Below are 20,270 nucleotides of genomic sequence, written 5' to 3' on the forward strand. Positions count from 1 at the left end.
GGTGATGAATTGGTCCAGAAATAGATATTTAACCTAGCGGTATTTTACATGGGCGCTTGGATATTTGGCCATAGGGGTGGCCGCTCAAATGTATCTTGATTTTTGTATGTGACTCTTATCCGTATATAATATCCGGAGGCAGTTGGGACCTTTAACCTCCCACTCCAGTGATAAAACGTATGAAATTGGTATTTAACGTATCTGGATTTTGGGTTTAACTACATTAATTGCACGTTAAATAATAAAACCTCCACTCTTCAATTTGGCCAGTTGGAAGTTTTTAGATGAAGTGCACCATAACTGTAAGAAACGATGCTCTACCACTGAGCTATTTTCCCTCCCCTGGACAAAATATTAAGGGTGCATTCGGCCCCAAAATGGTGTTTTGGGCCAAAGTTAACTGTAAATATTGCAATATTTCTGGTTCCTGTTATTTGACTATAATTAAAAACTTGACGCTGAAAAATGCAAGTCAAGAATACATAATGATAGACTTATTATATACTTACAGTACATATATAGCACCAATATGGTTTCGTCGACTTATTATTATATAACTACCGGTAGTATTAATAGTAGTATAGTATACTAAGTAGTCCATACATTTATAGCACCGGTAGGGTTTCGTCGAGGTGAAGATTCTATCACCCAGAACTTCAAGTTTAACGTTAGTGGTTCTTTACTGTTAATCAGAAATGGTGAATTTTTATTCTGTTAGTCCAGGTGATATAATCTCTCACCTGGGATAAGCCAATCAAACGCCAGTATCGTGGACTCTGATTGGTGAATCGCTTGTTTACAGTTTGTTATCCAAAGTCGAATATGTATTACAGTAATACTTAGTATTGATATACGTATACCGGGTATTGCGAGGACTGAACAATAAATAATTGCCCGATATTGTATTTCAACTATTAGTAGAACGTTACCTAAATACTACGTAGTACTAGTATATTTTTGAATGACAAAATGGACAACCGGACTTCGTGGGTCTTGAATTCACGTCAGCTTCATGTAAAGTGCATGTATCCCAACGTATGGCTTATTCCACGCGAACAACGTTAAACTCTATAAACACATGAACTCGATGGAATCGAGTCAAATAGTATATATAACGTGGCATAGTACTAATTGTTACAGTTTAACGTTGAACGTAATAATCGGCCAACGTTACAATTGGCGAAACATGCGGACTACGAAGTATACAAACGACAAGTGTAGTGGACGTGGGATATTTTTAAAAGCAGCCATTACCTATTTACTGTGTGTAAAATATAAATCGACCAAGGCGGCAAGGTCCATTTTGGAGTCGCAGAACCATTAGGAACGACGACCACTTTGAGCCTTCGTCGTCCAGCCCTGTATCAAGGTCGCAACCACACCCCATCCTTGCGATGATGGATTCAGGAGGTGGAGTTGAATGTCTGCGCACGACGCCGTCTCATCAAGACACGACGTCGTCCATGGACTATGATCTCGACTTGGAAATCGAAGGAACAAACTTCGCGGATCCGCGGATACGCGCCAAGACAGACGATTCCACGATGTCCCACACGTCTCACTTGACAGGCAACAACAACATGGACACTCCCTCTCGAAGCTTCATTCTCCACATCGACGACGTCCGCGTGATGCGGAAGCGGCAACTGATCCCATCGTGTCTTTTTTGTGGCCGCGTCAAGGTGGACAAGCTGCCGGAATGGACGATCCAGTTCAGTCAGAAAGAGTTGCTTCGACTGCACATTTGCGTGAACTGGTACCTACTGTGCCACTTGCACAGACCCGTGTGGATGCCGTGGTCGCTCATTCTCGAGAAGCGCGCATCCAAGCGGTGTCAGGACAAGGACCTCGTTGAGACGTACCTGCGCACGTTGGTCTTGGTCCCCAAACTGCATGAATGCGAGGCCCTTTTAAGTTTCCTCGAGGTGAGCGCGTCCCGCCTCGCGTCCAACCTGCGCACACTGTCGCACAAGGAGGGTTACGTGCACATGAAGATCAGCGGGTCGAACCAGATCCCGCTCCAAAAGTTCTGCAGCCACCGCATGGAAAAGGTATATCGGCACTCGTACCGCATATTCCTCCGCATCGCGTTCGTCGCGAGCATGCTCTTGCTCATGTGGCCATTCCTGATCTTGGCCGTCATGGCCGTGGCCAACCCGAGCTTTGTCAACGAAGTGGTGCAGTCGGGCCGCATCATCACGGGCAAGAACTCGTCCGACTCGCTCGCCGCCATCATATTTGCGATCTGCGTGTTGTTTGTGCTCGGGTTCATCTACAAGTTCTTTGAGCGCCGCCTCGGAACGGTCCGGCGGTGGGCCGCGCTCAAGTCCAACTGCATCGCGTTCTACAAGCACCGCTGCGACGTCGAGCCGAGCGAGGTCGTGCTCTTTGACACGCAGTTCCAAGTCGCCCAGGGCAACTACAAGCAGGGCGTGTCGTGGATGGTCAACGGACTCACGGTGCGCAACAAGGGCGGGTACGTTGAGATCGACTGCGGCCACTACTACACGCGACTCCTGTCGGTGCTCGCGCTGTCGCTGTCGTTCTTCATCGTCGTGAGCATCACCGCCAGCGGACTACACTACAAACCCGTACCCCTGCACTTGTTTCCGTTGGCAACCGCCATGAGTGACGACACGAACAAAAGCTTCCCCCTCTTACGCCTCAACCAAGCCAACAACAAAGAAGGTTATGATGACGACGAAAGGAACCACCCAGCGTTTTGCGGGTTTGCATTCGACCAGCCGATCAAGCCGGCGCTGTTTAAGCGGCGCGCCGACGGACTCCACATCATGACGTTAGCGCGCAATTCCAACGCCACGTTTGCCAAGGCGGCGGAATACATTGACAACAGCGGTACGTTCGTGTCAGTCACACTAATTACATGTTTGCGAGGCTTGTCAGCTGCCACACACTAATTTGCTTTGTTTTGCGATGCCTGCGCATGACGTTGGCTCTATGTATGTATGATGTAGGGTTTGACATTCTCACCACGCGCATGTTCAACGAGTACTTTGCCAAGCAGGCCAACCAACTGATCGCAGTCGTCGGCCGCGTGACCGACGCCCCCGTGCTTCGCGTCCCCGGGCGTCTCATGCTGCCCGACTTTGACAAGTCCACGCGGTTCTTTGGGATCTCGGGGCGCTTCGACCGCCTCGGCGACAAGCTCGTCGTCAACGACAACGCGACCATCGACGCTAGCGCTGTCCTGTGCGACTTTGCCGTGGACGTGTCTTCCGTACGTTCTTCTTTAGAGATTTCGTGTGGTTAATAACTGCTAGGTAACTTTGACCAATTTTACCATCATGCTGGGGGCGCTCCTTGCGGGCAGTTTGGTTGCGTCGTCATTGGGGCTGCTGGCCAACTACTTGCTGTCGTTTGTGGGGCTGTGGCACGCGCACGTGCGGCGGGACGAGTGGCTCGACGCCCTCCACGAGGTCCCCCCCCAGCCCCCTCGCCATCGATTCCTCTCGTTTGCGCCCAAGCGGGACCAAGGTACGTCAACATCTCTACTTATCCCAGAGATTCCATATATATATATTGATTTGTATGCGTAGCATGGCTCAAGTGGCACGTGGACGGCGAGGACACGTACACCGCGATGCGCGAGGCGATTCTAGGGGCCAAACATCGCATTTTCATTGCGGGGTGGTGGATCTGTCCGGATTTGCTGCTGGAGCGTCAGGACGCGGCGAGTCGCATCCCCCTGAAGGAGCTGTTGTTGGCCAAAGCCCAGGAAGGCGTGGTGATTCACGTGCTGCTGTACCAGGAGGTGCAGGTGGCGATGGATCTCGGGTCTTACTACGCGATGAAGCAGCTGCGGTGCCACCCAAACATCCGCGTGCTGCGGGACCCGGACTTCCAGGTGCAGTCGTTTGGGTTCTGGAGTCACCATGAAAAGGTGATCGTCGTGGACTTCGACGTGGCGTTCGTGGGCGGACTGGACCTCGCGTTAGGCCGGTTCGACACGTCCGAGCACCTCTTGTCAGACCCGGGCATCGACGGCGCGACCCACTGGTGGCCAGGCAAGGACTACTCGAACCCGATCATCAAAGACTTTGTTCGGGTAAACGACGCCCGCGAGAACCTCATTGACCGCGACCACGTCCCGCGCATGCCGTGGCACGACGTCCACTGCTCGATGCTCGGCCCCGTCGTCCAAGATGTGGCCGCGCACTTTATCGAGCGGTGGAACTTTGTCTGCTCCAAGCGGGACAACTCGCTGCGCACAGACTGGTGCGTGTGCTGTCGCTCGAGGCGGTTCAAGTACTTGCCCAAGAGCATCCTGCCGTGGATGCCCGACCCCACGACCCCACCTGCTGCGACACTGTTGGCCGACGGAGGATACTCGCCGTGCTCTGTCCAAGTCGTTCGGTCCGTGTCGTCGTGGTCGGCGGGGGTCCCCACCGAGTCGAGCATCCACACGGCGTACTGCGACTGCATTCGCGCCGCCAAGCACTTTGTGTACATTGAGAACCAGTTCTTCATCTCTGGCTTGGAGACAGACGTGGTGATTCTGAACCGCGTGGTGCAGGCGTTGGTGGACCGCATCGTCGTGGCCGTGGCTCAGGGCCAAGTGTTTCGCGTGGTCGTATTCATGCCGCTGCTGCCGGGGATCGAAGGCAACGTCCGGTCCAAGCAGTCGCTCACGCACTTGCACGCTGTTATGCACTGGCAGTACGCGACCATCCGCACCAACCTCATGGGCGCGCTCGCCAAAGTCACGACCCGCCCGGACGAGTACGTCCTCTTTGTGGGTCTGCGTACGTACGGCGTCATGCCCAACGGCCGATGCGTCACAGAGCAGATCTACATCCACTCCAAGCTGTGCATCGTCGACGACACTACCGTCATCTGCGGCTCGGCCAACATCAACGACCGCAGCATGAACGGCGACCGCGACTCGGAAATCGCTGTCGTCGTCGACGACTCCACGGTAAGTCAACATGTGGATTTGACATGGGTAACAATGGGGGTATACATACTTGGGTTGTGACAATATGTGGTAGGAATATTTACAATATGTGGATCGGATGGCTTTTGTGGTGACAATATGCGGTATTCATATTGTGTGGTGACAATATGTGGGATGACTATTTTTGTTATGTGACAATATTGTGCTTTCGAGTGAAATTTCATTGTGTTGTGGCGTGGGGTTTCTCGTTGGAATTTAAATCGATTTGATTGGCTACTTCAGAAGAGCTCAAAATTATTAGCCAATCAAAACCCATTTCTCAATGAAATTCAACCAATCAGATCGATTGTGGATCGGTTTGGTCGGCGCGATTGATTCGATTGCACCCCCTCCCCAAATTTGTATCAAATCGACCATATGTGGTATGAGTTCTTGTGTGGTGACAATATGTGAATCGGATAGCTTGAGTGAGTTGTACCAAATGTGTGGATGTCGATAATATATATGTGGTGGTGGGTATAACAATGTTTGTGCTTTGTGTGTGTTGGGTCGAATGAGTATAAATCCTTGTGTAGTTTACACTGGGCACGATCAACGGCCGCCCGGCCAACCAAGGGACCCTCGCGACCCGCCTCCGCTTGCAGCTGTTTCAGGAGCATTTGGGTCTGGACGACGTGTCGGTCGTGGCCGACCCCACGAGTGACGCCACGTGGCAGTTTCTGCGACATCGCGCGCAGGCCAACACGGACTTGTTCGAGCAAGTGTTTCGGTGTGCGCCGTCCAACAAGTTCCGGTCCTTTGACTGCTTCGACTCGCAGTGGCACCAGCTCGACGCGATCTACGAGAACCAGCGCTTGAATCCGCTCAGAGCGCTGGCGGCGTGGGGCGCCGACAATCTGCTCGCGGAAGGCGACTACGCGGCGTGGACGGACGTGAACGGGATCCCCATCCCCATGGAAAAAGTGCATCGGGACGACTACGTGGTCGTGCCGGACCCGCTCTTCCCCCTCTTGTCGTCGGATGACCAGGGGTGGTACTACGCGCGCAACTTCAAGATCTTCCAGGACATGCGCGTACACCGGGGCACGACGCCCCGCGTCCGCAAGCGCGACAAGTTCCAGCACTTCATGGCGGACCGCCTCCTGGCCCAAGTTCGCCGACGCAAGTACGTGAAACTCAGCAGTCTGCCCGTGCTCAACGGATCGTTCATCGACACGGTCCCTGTGTTGCGGGACCACGACGACAAGGACTCGTTCTATGCTAAGTGGCGCCAGTGGGGCAGCAAGAAGAAGCTCAAGCCCCCCCCTCCCCCCGCCTCGTTGAGGTCCTCAACCGAGTACCATGAACTGTACGACGCACGCAGCAGTCATCCCCGGGGTATCCTGTTGCCACAGCTGCCGCTCCACCAGCTGCTGCCACCAACCACGAGCAGTCGAAGGCGGCCCCACCTCCCGTCCCGCTACAGCGACAGCGAACTCGACTACCCCCCTCATCCCCGCCCCGTCTTGCGCCTTAGCGAGTCGGACGTGACGCCGTCTAACACCCCGCCACACAATACCACCGACTCGCTTGCGAAGGAACCGTCGCGATCGTGGCTGGCGTCCATCCAGTCGCTCGAGATGAACTTGCCCCCGATATTTCTTCGATCCAAGCTGCACCACGATCGAGACGACAACAGCAGCAGCAGCAGCAGCAGCAGCAACGAATATGGCGACGAAGTGCTGTCGCCGTCCCCGTCCATCGCCGCCAGCAGTCCCAGTGAGGCGCAGCTCGGCAACGTCCACACGAACGCAGAGACCCAGGAAGTGTCGGCGCACGCGACGCTACGGGCGATCCAAGGCCACGTCGTCATGTTCCCGCTCGAGTTCCTCGTCGAGGAGACCCTCAAGCCGTCGATTTTACCACGCTCGTTGCACATTTAACTTATAAAGTCCGTCGTATAACTACAATAATATAGGTAGAAGGATTGTATTATAACGTTAGATGTCAAGGGCAAGCTTGTTATTCGAGGTACTTAGTAGTATAATACTAGTAGGCGATACTGTACCACCAATTGCTATATTATAACATATATTGCTTAATATTACAACATATACAGTATTGCTTAATATTATAACATATATTGCTTAATATTATCACATATATTGCTATATTATCACATATATTGCTATATTATAACATATTTTGCTATATTATAACAAATACAACCGGACTACTACTCGGCAATACCATAACTACATGCCAAAACCCTTCGGCTATGTAGCCATTAAACGATCATGCTATCGTAGCCACGACCGCGGCACAAATGCCAAGGATCGCTTCACAATACGAAAGCCACTGGGCGCCATCCGTTGCAAGAGGTGGCAGCTGCAGTAATTTCGGCACCTCTGGATGGTTGAACGAAGTTAGGAACTCGATTGCGTCGAGGACGTCTGCATGCATGGCAGCAGTGGGGGTCGTGGCCTGCTTGTAGGATTCCAAGAGAGATATGACCCAGCCCAGCTGTTCCTTGGTCGTGGCTGGCGTCGTTGTATCCACTGGTGGCGCCAAGCGCTTGAGCAGGTCGCGGTTGCTCATGTAGTTGGGCGACCCAATGTCGGCCGACAAGCCCTGTTCCGCGCGGAAGGCGGCGAGGCGGCGCTGAAGCATGCGCAGCGACGGAAGGATCATGTGGCCGCTCCACGAAGATGGACTCCGCTTGTCTCCGACCGACGACGCATTCGCTTCCCCGCTGAGCAACTTGTACGCCCGCCGGCCATACGACATGTACACACTCTCGCACCAGCGCACAATCCTCGGCGGAAACGTCGTGCGCGCGCGGCCAGGGAAGGCCGACGAAGAAGATGACGCGAAGAACTGCAGCTGGGTGACGAGCAGGTCGTAGACGAACATGCCTGGCTTGAGGTTGCCGCGCAGGGCCTTCGCGCACAACTCGAGCACGTCGTGCGGAGGGTTCGTGCACAAGTACATGCGGTAGTCCCGAAGGATTCGCCGCTCGCAGAGGTTTCGAGGAAGCTTAGTCGTCGCCCGCGCGAGCTCTTTCTTTGTCGCTGCAACCTGCTGCTTGAGTCGTCGAATGTCCAACGGGCTCACGGGGCGTTGACGCTGGGCATCCTGGAGCTCCTCGTGCAGCCGTGCGGTGGTCTGTCGCTCTATCGCAAGCTGGGACTTCAGCAGCGCATTTTCCACTCGAAGGCGGGCCAGTTCTTCGCTGGCACTCGCCGCCGGTGCCAACGGTGGTGGCTTGGATGACATCATGCGGTTCGGTCAAATTCACAGTCAAATAAGGCGACGTGAATTAAGTTGGAGTATGTAAACGTGATCAAAGGTTGATGGGCCAAACTGCATGTGCTCGCGTCTCCATGCGTGGAACCTTGTCCAAGGGTACAGTATTCGCCATGCATTCACCTTCAGTCATACTCACACGTTCATGGGAGTTCAACAGCATTGCGTGCATCTTGATGACGGCAATTTTTTGTCGTCAGATGGTGGCTGGATTAATTTCGCATCCTTCCTAAAAATATGAATATTTGTATGGTCCAAGAGCCATGCGAGCCAAACAATTTTTCAAAATATATCTATTGGGAGAAACGTGTTTTTCCCATTGGCATCGAAATGAGTGTCTTGTAGTGGTGCCATAAGCTTAAAATGACAGTCCAGCCATAGGAAGGTGCCATGTTTACATCCGAGATATGAGCATCAAGTAATCCTCATCGTGACGCTAGCCCTACTTTGCAGAGCGATGGCTGGAGTGCAGTCTGTATGTAGGTGTCTCACAATAGGCCCTTCTTGGGTCGTTGGGAAATTGGGAAATTCACTCATTTTGCGACAGTTTTCCGACATGAAAAAGTTTTGATTATCCGGATAAGTCCATGGGTGTTCCTTGGATTAGCTATCACATTGCGTCATTTGAGCGAGAAGGGCTGTCCTCATGAAGCGACCTCCCGCGACACCAAAACGGCCGATGCAGGAGGACACCAACGCTTCGGATGAGGAGGCGTCTGTGGAAGCGTCACAAGAAGACACCTTCGGAAATGAGGATGAGTCTCCCAAAGACGAAGAATGCGAGATGTTGACAAGAGAGGAACTCGACGCCATGATGGACGACGACGAAGGCGAAGCGACGACAAAACCCTCTGCAACTTTGTCACGTGGATTGATCCACCGGATGCGTTCACGTAGCGCTGGGCAGTTGCTGCTCCCACGGCGCTCCCGCAGCTTGTACTCGCGGAGCTCCAGTTCCACAGCCGATTACTCGTCCCACCTTCGCGCCCTTTCCAACGACCCCAAAAAAGCCGCGCCGTCTCCTACGTTACCACCGAGAAAAGATCGATCGTTGGGAAAGAAAGGCATCCGAAAGATGTCGAGCCGATGGGACGATGTGCGCACCCAAGTCAAGGGCAACCCCGTCGGTGGTCGAGACCCCCTGGTTGTGAACGACGGGGAAGACACTCTTGCGACAGTAGCGGCCGAACCAGCACCCGTCCCGTCTCCCATATCGTCCAAGACGATGGCAGACGTGGCGAAACAGGTCATCTACTCGAAGCGCGCGTCGTCCCATTTGAAACTGAACGTGAACGTCACGCCTGGCCATGCCGCGATCAACGGGCTGTACTTGGAAAAGAAGAAGTTGGATCTGCGCATCTTAAGCGCCCAGTTCAAAGAGGTCAAGCGGTCCGAGTTTTACGAAGAGCTGGTCGTGTACTGCCTGTTTTTGCTGCTGTTTTTCCAGCTCTTGTCTGGCCTGCCGTTCCACGGGTCATTCCAACAGAGCGACGTCACCGTCGACTTGACATGCTCCGTGCCCGACGCGTGCTCGATCCAGTCCCCCGACGATATTTACACGTTTGCCGCGCATTTGAAGGGCCGAATATGCTCCGACTCGACCCATCCCAAGGCGCCGTCATTCCAGCCATGGACGCGCGTCGGCGGCCTCTTCATGCGTCAGATCCGCGTGCGCGCCGAGCCGTGTCAATTCGCCTTCATCTTTGGCGACACCGATGACCCTCCCACGACTGACTGCTTTCCCGCGCTGTCGGGCGACAACCAGGACACGGCGCCGATCGTCGGGCGGTCGCGCAACTACTCGTGGTCCGACGATCTGGCGCCGTGGATCCCAGGGCACAACTCGTGGTACGCAAGCCACACCAAGAGCTTCGGCACGGGCGGGTACGTGCTCGATCTGTGCGACACGGACGACGACCTGGTCGCAGACGCGTGGATGGACGTGGCCACCCGCGCCGTGTCGCTCGAGTTTGTGGTCGTGAACCCGTCGACGCACGTGTTTACGGTGGCCTCGCACGAGTTTATGATCCATCCGTCGGGCCACATGAAGTACTTTGGCCAGAGCGCCAACCTCCGCGTGATGGGCGTCGAAGGAACGTCATCCTCATCCAACAATAGCAGCATGTGGTGGGCCCTAGACGTCCGCGTGCACCTGTGGCTAGGCGTGTGTGCATTTGTCCTCACGTACTTTCGCAGCGAACTGGCCGAAGTCCACAAAATGGGTCTCACGTCATACTTGACGCTGCACGGGTGGAACTTGTTTGAGCTCGCGCACTTGCTGCTGCTTGTGAGCACGCTCTACTACACGTACGTGTACTACACGCAGTCGTGGTGGACGAGGGAGGCGATGGTGGCCGTGCCGCCAGACGCGCACGCCGTGCACATCCGCATGCTGCAACTGCTCGACACGTTTCTCCAGCTGAGCGACTTTGCCGCGCTGTCGTCGGCGTTTTCGCTGCTCAAGATCTTCAAGTTTCTGCGCATGAACTCGACGTTGAATTTGCTGTGGCAAGTGCTCGGCATGGCCCTAAAAGACCTCATGGGGTACATGGTGATCTTCCTGCTCATCTTCTTGTCGTACTCGACCATGGGCAGCTTTGCGTTTGGGTTCGACCTCGAAGAGTTCTCGTCCGTGTCGACGTCCTTCGCCACGTGCTTTCACATGCTCGCCGGCGACTTGTCGTACGACCGGCTCCAGCAGGCCAACCCGCGCCTCGCGCCCGTGTTCTTTGTCACGTTTGTCGTGCTGGTGCTGCAGGTGATGGTCAACATGTTCGTCGCGATTCTGTCCGAGTTTTATGAGAGCGCCAAGGACGTTGGCAACGACGAGGACGACGTCGAGTACGACATCATCACGCGGCTGCGCGAGTTTCTCGGCGCGTGTGCGCCCACCGTGGACCTGACCAACACGGGCACGATCCTCCTGTGCCCGCACCAGACCGTTCGGCTGATTTCCACCAACTTGGTCGACAAGGAGCTCACGCGGCACCGCGCCAAGAAGCTGTTTCGCGGCGTCGTGTGGCGCATCATTGCGCTGCTGCGCTTTGGCATGAAGTTTGACCAGAAGCTCGTGTTTGCCAAGACGAGCACGCGCAACCACGACACGAACCGGACGACGCGGTACATTCCGCTGTCGGAGAACTTTGACCACAGCACGATCAAGACGATGCTGCCCAAGGGTATCACGATCCGTCTCGAAGGCGACGCCATCTTGGGCCAGCAGACGCTGCTGCGCGTGGTCCGCCACGGCGCACTGAGCGTCGAGTGCGTCGTGCTCCCGAGCGAACACCACGAAGACGTGATGGAGCTGGTGGGGGGCGAAAAGCTCAAGCTCCCGTGGAAACTGTTTGTGTTTCACGTGGTGAAATTGATCTTCCGGGAGCTCCGGCATGGCATTCTGCGCGCGACCAAGTGGTGGGACCCGTACGAGTCCAAGATCGTAGACGACTACCATTTGTACCAACTGCTCACGGACGAACGGAGGCGCGGCAAGGCCACGCTGCGCTTTGACGAGCTGAATCGGCTGCTCGACTTGTACTTTCGAAAGGAAAAACGCGGGCGCGAGTACAGCCAAGACGAGGTCCGCCACGAAGCGGCGCTGGTCATGTACCGCTTCCGCAACTCGTTGATTGACATGCCGTCGCGAGAAAAGGAGGGCCACGACTACGTGCCCAACCCCGTCGACACGAGCGCCGTCGAGGTATGTTTTACCCGAAATTTGGTCGACTTTTGGATTCGACCAATCTATCGATTGATTCTATATACTTTCTCTGTTCCAGGTTACTATTTACTTTGAATCGAGCCCTCACTCAATTTGGACGAATGATACACGGAATTGCATGACTTTTCGCAAAAGATTGGTTTATAATCAGCGCTTAAAGCAATTGTAAGCCAATGAAATGTCATAAATGTTCGATATTGAGAGAAATTGAAGAATTACAGCCAATGAAATTCAAATGTCGCCAGGAACTTGGAACATGCGAATTTTGAAATGTCAACCTGGAACAAAGGAAGTACTGACTTTTGTCAAATTGGTCTAGTGTCACACTAATTTCAGTCTCACACTAATTCCATGTTGCATTGGTCGAATGTGAATGGATCATTTGATTGGCCACTTGATGTTCGTGTTGTGGGTTTTGATTGGTCGTATATCGATTGTCGTCTGCCTGCGATTTGGTTCTTCGGCTCATTATATTGAGCACCCAATGTCGAATATATCGACGTAATATGTGTGAATGTTGATGGCGCTGTGATGTGGTTGGTTAGTTGAGCGCGAGTTTGCTGGCGTTGGGCGACCTCTTGGCCGAAAACTGCCACGACATTTGGGCCATCGAACGCCTCGAACAAGGCTGGACATGGGGCCCGCGGCGCGACGACAAGCTCAAGCACCACCCGAATCTGATTCCGTACAAGGAAATGTCGAAAGAAGAGCAAAAGTTTGACTTTCGCACGTCCATGGAAACCATCAAGACGATCGTCGCGATGAAGTACGGCGTCGCGCGCGGCCGCCGCGGCCCCGACGGCATCCTGCGCACGCTCACGCATTCCAACAGCGCCACGTCGGACAAGGGCACGGGGGGGCACAGTCCCAAAGCCACCGCCGCCGTCGGGCGGTCGTTTTCGTTTATGGACGTCTCGCATTCGATTCCGTACGGTCGCAATGGACAGGTACAAGTCGTCTTCAGCATAAACGAGTATGGTCCTCTTATTGTGCTTTCGAGTGAAATTTCATTGTGTTGGGGCGTGGTTTCTCGTTGGAATTTAAATCGATTTGATTGGCTACTTCAAAACATTATTAGCCAATCAAAACCCATTTCTCAATGAAATTCAACAACCAATCAGATCGATTGTGGATCGGTTTGGTCGGCGCGATTCGATTGCACAGCCCCTGCCCAAATTTGTATCAAATCGACCATATCCCAAATTGAACTTTTGTGCAAAGTCGCCACATATCTATCGATCGAGTATTCACGGTATTGACATTTGTATCGGTGATGTGATCTCACTCATTAACGTCATTCGAATATCGCTCCAGTTTAGAATACGCACAACTATTATTGTCGATTTGATATACAAATTTGGGGAGGGGGGGTGCAATCGAATCGTGCAAACAATCGATCTGATTGGTTAATTTTCATTTAGAAGGTTTTGATTGGTTAATAATTTTGAGCTCATCTGAAGTAGGTAATCAAATCGATTTAAATTCCCCTACGAGAAACCACAACACAAAATTTCACTCGAAAGCACAATAGTATATGTGTATATTATATGTATATATATATATATCGACGAGACGGGTGCTTGATTAGACGTACACCCCGCAACCCGTGGACACGTCCAAAGTGGTGTTCCCTGCGAGCTTGCGACGACTCATGGACCTCCTCGCCGAAAACGCGCATGAAGTGTGGTCCAAGGGGCGCATGGACGAAGGCTGGACGTACGGCCAGGTGCGCGACGACAAGCTCAAGAAGCACGTGTGCTTGGTGCCGTACGTGTTTCTCACCGAGGCGGAAAAGGATTTTGACGTCAAGACCGCCGAAGCCACCCTCAAGATGCTGTACGCGTTGGGGTACTTGATTGTCGATTCCAACGGCCACAGTTTGGTGTAATACAATACTGTATCGCACATGTTGGAATCATCATACTATTGTACTACTAGTAGTAATACTATAAATCAATCACACTTTGGACGTTGGTTGGTGTTTAGTATCGAGTTGAACAATGTCCTGCCAAGACAAGGTCGACAGATGCGCCAACGTTTTCATGCTTTGGTACATGGGATCTCGACTGGTAATGCCATAACTGGCGAATTCCGACGCTTGAAACGCATTCACATGCTGCATGAGTCCAGGCGTCATCAAATCGATAGCACTGTCGATGGGAAACCACTGGACTGCACGTACTTCAGGCGACAGCGCTTCCTTGGCAGCCACAGCCATGTCCCAAAAGCTGCGGTCCTCCAACGCCGCCGCAAACGACCGCCGCTTGTCCTCGAGCCGACGATTCACGCGCACGTCGAGTCCGTCGTCCATGAGCCACGCGTTTTCCATCGCCAACGCGACAAAGTTGTGCATCTGGAACCGCTTCCCTTGGATGGGCAACGTGGTTCGCGTGCTCACCCAGTGCAGCTTTGACAGAGGCGGCGGGTCGAGGCCGAGAAACTCTTCGCGCAGCTCCCGCATCGCCGTGTGCTGGAGGGTCACGTCTCCACTGTCGCGACTTCCACCCGGAAACTTCCATTCCCCAGGATACCGCATAAGGACTGTTGCCTCGGGCGTCGAACGCAGCCAGTTCTTCACTTCGCTCTGACCTAGCAAGACTTCCCATGTGCCCGTCGATGCCCCCTCGCGTAGGCACACCACCGTCGCCGCTTCAACCAAGACACTCATGTTGTGCATGAACTTGGTCAAAATAGCCATCGTCCTAGCATTTATCCGGTATACTGTATCTAGACCAAACCAGCGGAAAAAGGCAAACTATACATTATCTCGGTCAGAGAATCTGCTTATTGCAACTTGGCCTTCAAGATGTCTTCCAACTTGATGATGTCAGCCACAAAGCCACGGATGCCTTCCGACAGCTTTTCGGTGGCCATGGCGTCTTCGTTCATGGCGAAGCGGTACTCCTTCTCCGTGAACGTGACCTTGGGGTGGTTGTAGTTGAGGGCGGCACCTTCGGCGTCCAAGCGCTTGGCGACGGGGCCGGTGGCGTTGGCCAACTCTTCCAAGAGGTTCGGGGAGATGGTCAAGCGGTCGCAGCCGGCCAGCTCCAGCACTTCGCCCGTGTTGCGGAAGCTCGCGCCCATGACAATCGTCTTGTACCCGTGCTTCTTGTAGTGGTTGTAGATGCGCGTCACGGACTGGACGCCCGGGTCTTCCACGGCGCTGTACGTCTTGCCCGTCTTGGCCTTGTACCAGTCCATGATGCGGCCGACAAACGGGGAGATCAGCGTCGCGTGCGCTTCGGCACAGGCCACGGCTTGGGGGAACCCAAACAACAACGTCATGTTGCATTGGATGCCTTCTTCTTGCAGCTTTTTGCACGCTTGGATGCCTTCCCACGTAGACGCAATCTTGACCAAGATGCGCTCCTTCCCAATCCCCGCGGCCTTGTACATGCCGATGATGCGGTGGGCGCGGTCGATCGTCGCGTCCGTGTCGAAACTCAAGCGCGCGTCCACTTCCGTCGACACGTAGCCAGGCACGATCTCCAAGATCTTGCGGCCAAAGTTCACGCTCAATTGGTCGATGATGTGTCCCAAGCGCTCGTCCTCGGTGACACCGGTCAACCCCTTGCCGTAGGCGACGGCTTCCGTGACCAAGTCGGCGTATTGTGGCATCTGCGCCGCCTTGAAGAGCAACGACGGGTTCGTCGTGGCGTCTTCAGGCTGGTACTTGGCGATGGACGCAAAGTCCCCCGTGTCGGCGACGACGGTCGTCAGTTGCTTGAGTTGGTCCAAATGGCTCATGGTTGTCGAATTCGAAAATGACGACCATGATGATGCTCGAGGGGGAATTCCTCCACATCATCAATAATCGTCTCTGTTAAGTACGATTTACACCTATTGGCGCAAACGTCGCACAGGCATAATCGTGGCATGTGGTTGAGATTCCATGAACAGTCCGTTGCATCGTTGGTTGAAAGGCCGTTGCGTGTGCATGTTAGAGCATTAGTCTTGAATCAAATGCCAGGGATAAGAACATCCTTGTCCATGGATTTACTGTGAGCTCATTGCAAAAGAGAAGACAGGGAATTTTGCTAACGAGTTCTTCGAAGAAATGGCAAAAACGAATACACGACGCGGGACTCGAACCCGCAACCCCCAGATTCGAAGTCTGATACGCTATCCATTGCGCCAGCCGTGCTTATATATATTTATTTATTTTAAAGCATTTGTTGAACGCTTCGTCACTTTACGTACAATTATATAATTTATTACAGTATTGAAGAATTTTACTGAACCAGGAAAACATACGTAAACCTGTCTAAATAGATATTGGAAGGACTAGATTATTTATTGATACATAAAGGTACTATGAAATACAGTTAAAAACAAAATTCGTATCTTTGAAATCAGATGGGGCAATACTACTGGTGGATTGTTGGGATAAAAATCCTATTTTGAACACAGAGTAGTATTATTAGTGCATACTACTAGTATGTACTAATAGCAAAAACTGTACACGACATTCTGAACTTGTACGGTGCACTTTGAATCGTCGGTAGAATTTGGCATGGTCCAAAATGCCTTAAGTACGACGGACGTATTAAATTTCAGAGGCTTCGTCGATGATTGATCATGAGAATTCCTTCCCTCTCGTGCATTTCCATCGTGACGACATGTGAGCAATGTGATGACGTTGAGGTCTTGGTCGCCATGGCAAGTACAAGTAGTACTGTACAGACCGCGGCCGTGAAGCCTCAAGCAGAAGCACCACGCCCTGGCGAGAAGTTCCGAAAATGGTTGTGTAGTGAAAAGTCCAGTACCATCACACGCCCCCCTACGCCACGTCCCAACTTGCATACTGGTAAGTCAGTTTGGTTCCGACAAGTACATATGTCTCTGTACGACGACAACCGCGACACGTTGTGGCATTGCCTCACGACCTTGTTCTCTCCGCCGCCGACGCTGTTGCAACGCAAGGCCGAGGCGTTCGTGACGTCGCGGCTGCGGCACTACAACGCCGTGCTCTTTGTCGAAACCGCCACCGAAACATTTGGGTGCGTCGTCGCTGACGTCCTCCGCCGCGCTCGACGAACGAGTCATTGCATTGTCAACCTCGACGAAGTGACCGATCCGGCGTTGCTGCGTGAGATTCGCGCGGCGCTGGCCGCGAAATCTGGTACAAAGCTGCCATCCTGTCCCACTACCTCATGGATGTCCTTCTCTGTAGGCTACTGGACGCTGCCAGTGCTGTTTCTCAACGGTCGCGTCGTCCCCCAAGTCGGCGCCATCCGCGACGCATAATGCCGTCGACCTCACCCGATATCCGTTCAACCTTTCCCATCTTGATATTCGTCGTTACTGTACTGTAGTACTTTGAATTCTAACGTAAACGATAAATTACACTCTGTCACATATTACAACTGATCCAGCCGCCGCACCGACTGCTCGCGCTTGATGGCTTTGGTTCGAAGCAGCGCGCGGCGGTCGATCGCCAGCTTTTCGGCGTCCGCTTCGATTTCCTCGCGCACTTCGCCCTGCAAGCGATGCAGCACCTCGAGAAACGTCGGCCGGCTGCGCGGGGGGTCCAGCAGGCAGTCTTGGATCAGGCGGCGGCGGCGCGGCAGACACGACGATGGGAGCGACGGGCGCAGGCCGTCCTTGGCTACGCGAAGCATGACCTTGAGTCCGGTCTGGTCGATGTCGTGGTATGGCGTTTGCCGGGTTTCCAGTTCGGTCTACATTGCACCACATATATATATATTTACAACTGAGTGAAGAGGTACAACATATATATATGTATATATATATATATATATATATATATGTAGTATATCCAAATCCTAGAATTCTAGCACCAATAATATAGATATAGGGACGACGTACGAGCACAATCCCAAACGAGTAAATGTCGGCGGAAATGCCGTACTTTTCATTGCGGATGACTTCAGGGGCGAGCCAAAAGGGGGTACCCACGACGGTCGTGAGGGCGTCGATGTCCTTTTTGTACCGCCGAGACAAGCCAAAGTCGCTCACTTTGCACCCAAATGTAGCCGAACACAGCAAGTTGACGCTCTTCAAGTCGCGATGCACCACGGGGGGTTCTAATTTCATTCAAATATATTGTGCGTTATTGACGAAATCGCCATCTAATTCAGCAAACGAGTATGATTGGCTACAACGAATGAACGTTGCAATTTCATTGGCTAATAAGATTGATTGATTCGTTTTATATGACATTTTGAAGGTCCGGCGGTTCATATGTCAACCAATCGCTGGTGTAGAACAGATCACATATATATATACGCATTTAAAAATCCAGGAAACACGTCAGTAAAAATATCACCACGTAAACATGGAAGAAGCCCAGATGCGAATAGGAGGACCTTGCGAGTGCAAGTAGAGCATGCCCGAGACCGCGCCCACGGCCATCTTGAGCAGCGGGTCGCTCCAGACGAAGGAGCGGCCGATGGCCGAGTGCAGCACGCTGTGCATGTCCCCGTGTTCCATGTACTCGAGCACCATGCACACGTTCGAGCAGTTGTCCCACGACGCGCCGATGAACTGCACGATGTTTGGGTGCCGCAGACATGACATGAGCTCGATCTCTTCACGGAAGCGCTGGATCGACGGCAACGAAATCGCATCTCGACGCATCCGTTTGCACACCACGGACGTCCCCAAGTAGCTCGCCTACAAAAAACAATGTCCACCATATTATCTATGTTAGTGGATATATATATATAGGCATTTACCAATATATAAGTGTCATATATACATATATATATATGACGAGCCAATCAACATACGGCAGAACAACGAGCAAATATCACACCACGCACGAAATGGGACGACCGAATGTTCATGGCCGGTACTATAAGAGACCAACAACTCACCACAATAAACATACCACCACGTCGACCAAACCAGTATATATATGTATATATATAAATATATACGAATTATATATATTATATATATTAATAGATATAATTCGTTCAGCAAGAGCCATGAGTAGTCCTTTTGTACCTTGATGACTTCGCCGCTGGCGCCGCGGCCGATGATTTTTTCAAATTTGAGGTCGGCAAACGGGATCTGGATCATTTCCAGGTGTTTGGACTTGAGCACTTGGCGAACGGCGTGCGTCTCGGCGTCGCACGCGGGGTCGTTCAGAAGCGCCTTCTCGGCCTTGTTGAGCGTGAACTGGAGGTCGGCATTCTCCTTCTCGACGTGGATCTTGGCGAGGAAGGAGCGGCGCGCGGACCGGTCCGAGTGGTAGCACGCCATGCAGAGGAGGAAGCCGGGCGAGGCGTAGCTCACGACGATCACGGCCTGCATGGACAGCGCGTACAGGTGGAGGACCGCCACGAGCGCGGCCGACGACGCCGCGAGTAGAAGCACCACCTGGGGGAAATCGAGGCGGATTACTACGGCCAAAGTCGACCCGATCAGGATGAGGAAGATGGCGGCGAGGGCCACGAACGCGCTAAGGAGGTTCTTGTTGATCTGGCCAAGATGCAAGTCGTCGTATGCGGTCCGGTTGCACAAAGGGGAAGGAGATGATGTGAGATCGACCAGCAGCAGCTTTCGGAACTCTGCCGTGGACGCACTGCCTTGGTAGCCGAGCCACATCTGCGCCATGGGGTGAGTCGGAGACGACGAGATGGACGTGCGTACGTACCTGCGTGCCGCATATGAACGTGAGGAGGATCAACGTGACGGCGATCTTCCAGCGCCGACGGAACGGACTGTCCTCGTCCACCCACGCCACGAATGGCACGGCCGCGAAAAAGTACGCCCACTGGACCCACTCTTCTGGGCGCTTGAAGTCCTTGGGCAGCAGGTCTTCGGCGGTCGTGGACTTCATGGACGTCACGATGAAGAATACGATGTGCAGCATCATCATGACCATCACCGTGTTGCGCGCGCGGACGTACCATTCCACTTGGCAGTACTCTTGGTACAATTGCTCGAGCGTCGGGTCGAGGAACCGGCAGCTCACGCGGTAAAACAGCGTTGCGTCCAATTCGCGCGTGTGTGCGGTCAACTCTTGCGGTGATGGAGCGGATGAGGTCGTGGTCGATTTTCCTGTTGTCGTGTGCACGTCCACAAGTGGTGTCGCGACACCACCACCACCCCGCCCACCCCGACTTGAGCTGTGCAAGAATGACGCGGTGCGATCGGCAGAGTGCACCACATCGCCGTTCTTTCGTTTCTGCATCTCGTCGTACAGCCGTTCCATGCGCACGAGGCTCATCGTATTCACATCCTCCTTCTCCTTGCGCCACGTCGAGAAGAACCCCATGATGCTGATGTGTCCGTCGGCAACTGACTCCCACTACATAATCATGGTATCCGGATATCCCCCACTGCACTATCACAATATCCGGATACACGGTAAAACTA

At 53.2% G+C, this 20,270-nt stretch overlaps 7 protein-coding genes and 1 non-coding gene across 12 annotated transcripts; 3 read left to right on the forward strand and 5 right to left on the reverse strand.

Moving 5' to 3' along the window:
* The first annotated feature begins 1,276 nt into the window (after nt 1-1,276).
* Nucleotides 1,277-6,884, forward strand: H257_10798. 2 transcript variants are annotated; one of them, XM_009837459.1, is made up of 5 exons: nt 1,277-2,856; nt 2,976-3,238; nt 3,282-3,495; nt 3,558-4,936; nt 5,491-6,884. In XM_009837459.1, the coding sequence occupies exons 1-5, from the start codon at nt 1,395-1,397 to the stop codon at nt 6,835-6,837; spliced, it is 4,665 nt and encodes a 1,554-aa protein (XP_009835761.1). In that variant the 5' UTR covers nt 1,277-1,394; the 3' UTR covers nt 6,838-6,884. The 2 variants fall into 2 exon arrangements, with proteins under 2 accessions (XP_009835761.1, XP_009835762.1); XM_009837460.1 differs by lacking the exon at nt 5,491-6,884 and having other exon boundaries at nt 3,558-5,136.
* A 238-nt stretch (nt 6,885-7,122) lies between these two features.
* Nucleotides 7,123-8,274, reverse strand: H257_10799 (hypothetical protein). The gene has a single exon (XM_009837461.1). It carries the CDS (start codon nt 8,171-8,173, stop codon nt 7,190-7,192), a length of 984 nt encoding a protein of 327 aa, XP_009835763.1. The 5' UTR covers nt 8,174-8,274; the 3' UTR covers nt 7,123-7,189.
* A 540-nt stretch (nt 8,275-8,814) lies between these two features.
* On the forward strand, nt 8,815-14,604 carry H257_10800. Of its 2 annotated transcripts, XM_009837463.1 has the most exons (4): nt 8,815-10,084; nt 10,129-11,900; nt 12,467-12,868; nt 13,510-14,604. In XM_009837463.1, the coding sequence occupies exons 1-4, from the start codon at nt 9,916-9,918 to the stop codon at nt 13,807-13,809; spliced, it is 2,643 nt and encodes an 880-aa protein (XP_009835765.1). In that variant the 5' UTR covers nt 8,815-9,915; the 3' UTR covers nt 13,810-14,604. The 2 variants fall into 2 exon arrangements, with proteins under 2 accessions (XP_009835765.1, XP_009835764.1); XM_009837462.1 differs by having other exon boundaries at nt 8,815-11,900.
* Nucleotides 13,879-14,619, reverse strand: H257_10801 (hypothetical protein; the record flags this gene model as incomplete). Its single annotated transcript, XM_009837464.1, has 1 exon — nt 13,879-14,619. The coding sequence occupies one exon, from the start codon at nt 14,617-14,619 to the stop codon at nt 13,879-13,881; it is 741 nt and encodes a 246-aa protein (XP_009835766.1).
* Nucleotides 14,620-14,705: 86 nt separating this feature from the next.
* H257_10802 (transaldolase) lies at nt 14,706-15,668 on the reverse strand (the record flags this gene model as incomplete). The annotated part of the gene is made up of 1 exon (XM_009837465.1): nt 14,706-15,668. One exon carries the CDS (start codon nt 15,666-15,668, stop codon nt 14,706-14,708), a length of 963 nt encoding a protein of 320 aa, XP_009835767.1.
* Nucleotides 15,669-15,992: 324 nt separating this feature from the next.
* H257_10803 lies at nt 15,993-16,065 on the reverse strand. The gene has a single exon. It is a non-coding gene; the product is annotated as a tRNA-Arg (tRNA).
* Nucleotides 16,066-16,461: 396 nt separating this feature from the next.
* H257_10804 lies at nt 16,462-18,044 on the forward strand. Of its 2 annotated transcripts, XM_009837467.1 has the most exons (3): nt 16,462-17,043; nt 17,095-17,646; nt 17,740-18,044. In XM_009837467.1, exons 1-2 carry the CDS (start codon nt 16,500-16,502, stop codon nt 17,166-17,168), a joined length of 618 nt encoding a protein of 205 aa, XP_009835769.1. In that variant the 5' UTR covers nt 16,462-16,499; the 3' UTR covers nt 17,169-17,646; nt 17,740-18,044. The 2 variants fall into 2 exon arrangements, with proteins under 2 accessions (XP_009835769.1, XP_009835768.1); XM_009837466.1 differs by having other exon boundaries at nt 16,462-17,646.
* Nucleotides 16,462-20,203, reverse strand: H257_10805. Of its 2 annotated transcripts, XM_009837468.1 has the most exons (5): nt 19,546-20,203; nt 18,894-19,496; nt 18,251-18,557; nt 17,751-17,968; nt 16,462-17,602 (listed from the first exon to the last, which is right to left on the reverse strand). In XM_009837468.1, the coding sequence occupies exons 1-5, from the start codon at nt 20,167-20,169 to the stop codon at nt 17,282-17,284; spliced, it is 2,073 nt and encodes a 690-aa protein (XP_009835770.1). In that variant the 5' UTR covers nt 20,170-20,203; the 3' UTR covers nt 16,462-17,281. The 2 variants fall into 2 exon arrangements, with proteins under 2 accessions (XP_009835770.1, XP_009835771.1); XM_009837469.1 differs by having other exon boundaries at nt 17,751-18,557.
* Between the last annotated feature and the right edge of the window lie 67 nt (nt 20,204-20,270).

The sequence above is a fragment of the Aphanomyces astaci genome (assembly GCF_000520075.1).
Source record: "Aphanomyces astaci strain APO3 unplaced genomic scaffold supercont1.30, whole genome shotgun sequence".
Classification (NCBI taxonomy): domain Eukaryota; phylum Oomycota; class Saprolegniomycetes; order Saprolegniales; family Verrucalvaceae; genus Aphanomyces; species Aphanomyces astaci.

What these genes read in the sequence shown, in the direction of transcription:
- H257_10800 (XM_009837462.1), top strand. Translation starts at nt 8,847, where the DNA reads ATGAAGCGACCTCCCGCGACACCAAAACGGCCGATGCAGGAGGACACC. An exon ending in TCGACACGAGCGCCGTCGAG is followed by an intron (nt 11,901 to 12,466) that starts GTATGTTTTACC and finishes GTGGTTGGTTAG; the next exon opens with TTGAGCGCGAGTTTGCTGGC. An exon ending in CGTACGGTCGCAATGGACAG is followed by an intron (nt 12,869 to 13,509) that starts GTACAAGTCGTC and finishes GTGCTTGATTAG; the next exon opens with ACGTACACCCCGCAACCCGT.
- H257_10799 (XM_009837461.1), bottom strand. Translation starts at nt 8,173, where the DNA reads ATGATGTCATCCAAGCCACCACCGTTGGCACCGGCGGCGAGTGCCAGC.
- H257_10798 (XM_009837459.1), top strand. Translation starts at nt 1,395, where the DNA reads ATGATGGATTCAGGAGGTGGAGTTGAATGTCTGCGCACGACGCCGTCT. An exon ending in GGAATACATTGACAACAGCG is followed by an intron (nt 2,857 to 2,975) that starts GTACGTTCGTGT and finishes TGTATGATGTAG; the next exon opens with GGTTTGACATTCTCACCACG. An exon ending in TTGCCGTGGACGTGTCTTCC is followed by an intron (nt 3,239 to 3,281) that starts GTACGTTCTTCT and finishes AATAACTGCTAG; the next exon opens with GTAACTTTGACCAATTTTAC.
- H257_10804 (XM_009837466.1), top strand. Translation starts at nt 16,500, where the DNA reads ATGAGAATTCCTTCCCTCTCGTGCATTTCCATCGTGACGACATGTGAG.
- H257_10805 (XM_009837468.1), bottom strand. Translation starts at nt 20,169, where the DNA reads ATGGGGTTCTTCTCGACGTGGCGCAAGGAGAAGGAGGATGTGAATACG. An exon ending in CGTTCATATGCGGCACGCAG is followed by an intron (nt 19,497 to 19,545) that starts GTACGTACGCAC and finishes CCCATGGCGCAG; the next exon opens with ATGTGGCTCGGCTACCAAGG. An exon ending in GCTCTACTTGCACTCGCAAG is followed by an intron (nt 17,969 to 18,250) that starts GTCCTCCTATTC and finishes GAATGAAATTAG; the next exon opens with AACCCCCCGTGGTGCATCGC.